This window comes from Sinocyclocheilus anshuiensis, unplaced genomic scaffold, assembly GCF_001515605.1.
Source record: "Sinocyclocheilus anshuiensis isolate Anshui unplaced genomic scaffold, SAMN03320099.WGS_v1.1 scaffold442, whole genome shotgun sequence".
In the NCBI taxonomy this organism is placed as follows: Eukaryota; Metazoa; Chordata; class Actinopteri; order Cypriniformes; family Cyprinidae; genus Sinocyclocheilus; species Sinocyclocheilus anshuiensis.
Window position 1 is genome coordinate 715,616 of NW_015542354.1, and position 3,979 is coordinate 719,594.

At 38.8% G+C, this 3,979-nt stretch overlaps 1 protein-coding gene across 1 annotated transcript in view; it reads left to right on the forward strand.

Moving 5' to 3' along the window:
• LOC107691602 (cyclic AMP-responsive element-binding protein 1-like) overlaps positions 1-3,979 on the forward strand; it is a 19,159-nt gene that overhangs the window by 3,122 nt on the left and 12,058 nt on the right. Inside the window, exons 5-6 of the mRNA XM_016490281.1 lie at positions 3,371-3,510; positions 3,631-3,813. Of these exons, the coding sequence (XP_016345767.1) occupies positions 3,371-3,510; positions 3,631-3,813 (323 nt within the window). The remainder of the gene's footprint in view (positions 1-3,370; positions 3,511-3,630; positions 3,814-3,979) is intronic.

Genomic DNA, 3,979 nt, shown 5'->3' on the forward strand with positions numbered 1-3,979 from the left:
TTTCCCCCATTTTCAAAAATGAAATTCAGGCCCTGAATAAATGTCTAAAAATCCTGATTGGAGTATCACTATAAATAGTTATAAATGATAAATAGAAGGCTTTAAAAAGATCGGGATCGGTATCGGCAGATACTGCTGTCTGTGATCGGTGATCGGCCTCAAAAATCCTGATCGGAGCACCCCTAGTTTCGGTGCAGTGTTTCCAGTTAATTATGTAGACTCTGGCAGGGAACCAGTTTCATAATGAACCAAAAATATTTTACTTAATAACTTCAAAGATCTTGTTGAATGTTGTGTTTTGCACCATTGCTTTGGCAAAACATCTGTGAGTTGATCTAAAATCAATATGGAAAAATGTCTTAGTGCACTTACTAAATCACAAAAGGCTGCAAGCTGTGTTTCAAAGTGAAACGTGGGACTATATTTATGCGAGTAGCTCACGATACGGTTTTTACATCATATTACAGCGTCTCGGTTCACCTTGAATGCAGCAAGCTTCATCTTTACATGCACTGTGAGTTTTCACATTTGCATACTTTCCAACATTTTTGTGGACAGATGATTACAGTATTTCACCAGATTTGTAATGAGACGTGTTTGTAAACCTGTTTTCACTGAAACTGCAGTTTTCTGCCAAAATAACAGCTCTGGGGTTTACCTCTTGCAAGTGAAAAAATTCAGACGAAATTTACAATACAAGTTGTTCCAAACCTCTATGAATTTATTTTTTTTTGTTAAATGCAAAAAAGGATATTTTAAAGAATGTTGGTAACCAAACAGTTGCTGGTAGCCATTGACTTCCATAGTATGGACAAAAAATAGTATGGATGTCAATGGCTACCAGAAACTGTTTGGTTAACAATTTAAAAAAATATATATATTTTATACGCAGTTGTAAATGTGAACCGGTGGATTGACAAGAAGCTAATACTAATACATTCTAAAAATCTAAACAATTAAGATGCTAAGGTAAATTTATGTTACTATTAGTGCTGGGCAACGATAATTTTTTTTAAATCGTGATTAATCGCATGATTGTCTGCGATTAATCACATTGTTATGCACAAAATTCAATAATGCATTCAAAAGTAGTGTATTGTGCACTTTTTTCATTTAAAGGTACTGCTATATGAACAAAAGTGCAATAACATTTGGTTTGCAAACACATGAATAACAGCAGTATTCCTTTTACATAGTAGCAGTTAAAATATTTCTTGTAAATCTCAACTTATAACATTAATGTAATCAAATTAAATATAAAACAAGCTATTTGCCACTGCCAGGGCATTAACGTTTTTATAGAAAATATTTTATAGTTTGTTTTAGAAAAACAAGTTATGCTCAGAGTCCAGAGCCTCGATCATAACATTATAACAGGCACCTTAGAGACCTGCACTATCGCGGAACCCAACGCAACAGAGTGTGGCGCGGGACAACACTTGATAGGCAAGTGTGGGCGGGTAGAGACTCGTGTGTGCGGGATGCGGGAGAATAATTAGGGTGTATCACACTAGGCAATCTTAACCGTGCCCGAGCGCGTCTGACCCCCAAAGCCCAGTTCGTTTGACTAGTGTGATTAGCCGGCCCTGGCTCGGTTGGAAGAGGTGGGCCAGAGCGTGGTTCAGTTGGGCTCGGGCGCGGTATGCATGTAGTGTGAGCGCTAACCGCGCCGGAGCATGGAACTTCTGATACATGCAGCATGATTACATTAATATTTCTGAGCGGGCAAAAGTGATAAGCAGACTGCGGAACTTCTGATACGTGCAGCATGATTGCATGAACATTTCTGAGCGGCTAAAGCGATAGATCTGTAAAGCAATATATTGTGAAAGGGCCGTGTGTTACCGCGTCCCAAACGACTCAAAATAATAAACCACAAAGTTAACAAAACGATGCACTCCACTGTGCTGAGCGAGAGGCTTCTCTGCTGTCTTCACGTGGTATGGGAAACATCCTATTTCCCACTTATGAAGTCGTGATTACGAGCTCGTTGCATTCTTTTCTGTTAAAAATAATAGTGAACAGTGGTTTGTGAATGTCGATGCTTAGCCTAAATAATTTTATCAGGAGCGTCCATGTGAGCACTCCTGCAGTCTTAGGCCCTCCCCAAATACTCTCATTGGTTGAGACGCGTGATGACACCCATCCCACCCTCCTGTGACCCATGGTTTGTCTGTATGTATTCAGAGCCAGTGAGCAACGGACTTTCATAATAATAAAAAAGTGTTAATGCGCAATAAAATAATTGTCTTCGTTAATCAGTTAATGCGATAATAACGCGTTAACTTGCCCAGACCTAGTTACTATAATTGATTATTAATATTTGTTCAAAAGTATCAATTATGTAAGGGATAATCAACGGCTATCCATGTATTAAAGGATTTTAAATGCGCAACGTGGTGGCAAAGAACCGCCCGACGCAAAGTGCATTTAAAATCCTTTAATGCACGGCTAGCCGTTGATTATCCAGCTTATTCCATGGTCATTTGCCAAGTTATAGACAAGTTAAAACTAGTATTGCTCTTTGCAGCACAATATGACCGAATGGGTAAAAATGACATTATTTTCGTCAGTTACGGCACGTTAGCTCTAGCGTTCTGCCCGCTTCAGATCAAACACAGAGATGAAATAGTGTGGTAAGACCACATTTATTTGAATGAATTATAGCATGCATTTCAACTAATTATCGATCGAGAGAGAGATGACAGTTGTGTGTACTTGCCTGCTGCATCTGTGCGTCTCTCTCTACAAACAATTACTTCAAACACAGCCATTTTACCATCGTTGTTGAGGAATATAATGTAGCGATCAAGTATCTAGTCTATTTTATTAATAATAAATATTTTTTAATCAAAAAAATGTATACTTTTGAAATGTGAAATTTAAATGTAAAGTTTTTTTTTTTGAAAACCTGTATCTGAACTGTAAATCATGCTTTACGGTCATTTTACGGTTTAATATGTGATCATACGCATTGCCTTACCCCGCTCATATGGCATTAATTTTATTTGTGCAGGTGAAAAAGGTCTTTAAAAAGTCTTAAATTTGATTTTAAAAACCCTGCAGATGCCCTGTAAATGCAAAGACTTTTCCCTCTTTTCAGTTTAGTGTCTGAAAAAAGGGTTGGAGCTCTTAATTTTGCATAGCACTTTAGATTGATCCATTTTATGAATGTACAAAATCCCCCTATGTGGACAAAGGCCACCCCTCTGTTTTGTGGGAAACACTGCATTGAATATGACTTATTACTGCAGTCCTTTGTCTAGATATCAACATTCCTTATTGAAATCCTAAAATCAGTGTTCCAATTGTACCTTAGCTCATTCACAATCCATTGTTCACAAGCTTGATTTGACATTTTGTAACACAGAAAGATCCTGAACGACCTTTCATCCGATGCTCCAGCAGTCCCACGGATAGAAGAAGAGAAATCAGAGGAGGATTCCACTCCATCCATAACAACTGTTACTGTGCCAACGCCTATCTACCAGACAAGTAGCGGGCAGTACAGTAAGCTGTTTGTTTTCTAGTACAAATGCACTACTACTTTACTACATATGAAAAAGTAGCTTGACACTGTTCGAATTCCCTAAAAATAAAGTCAGGCTCGTGCCATTTGTTTTCCCCCAGTTGCTATCACTCAGGGTGGGGCGATCCAATTAGCCAATAATGGAACAGATGGAGTTCAAGGGCTACAAACCCTGACCATGACGAATGCAGCAGGCGCTCAGCCCGGCACCACCATCCTGCAGTATGCACAGACCAGCGACGGCCAGCAGATACTGGTACCCAGCAATCAAGTGGTTGTACAAGGTGAGATTCCACCATTTCAGTTCTATACAAGTACATAAAACCTTGAATATAATGACAGAAGATAAAGAGAGATAAGTTTACTGGTCTAGTTTCTGACATGTAGATTAAATCTAGGCTAGGCTTAATCTGTATCTGGCAGGCAGCCACACAAGGCATCTAAATGTCT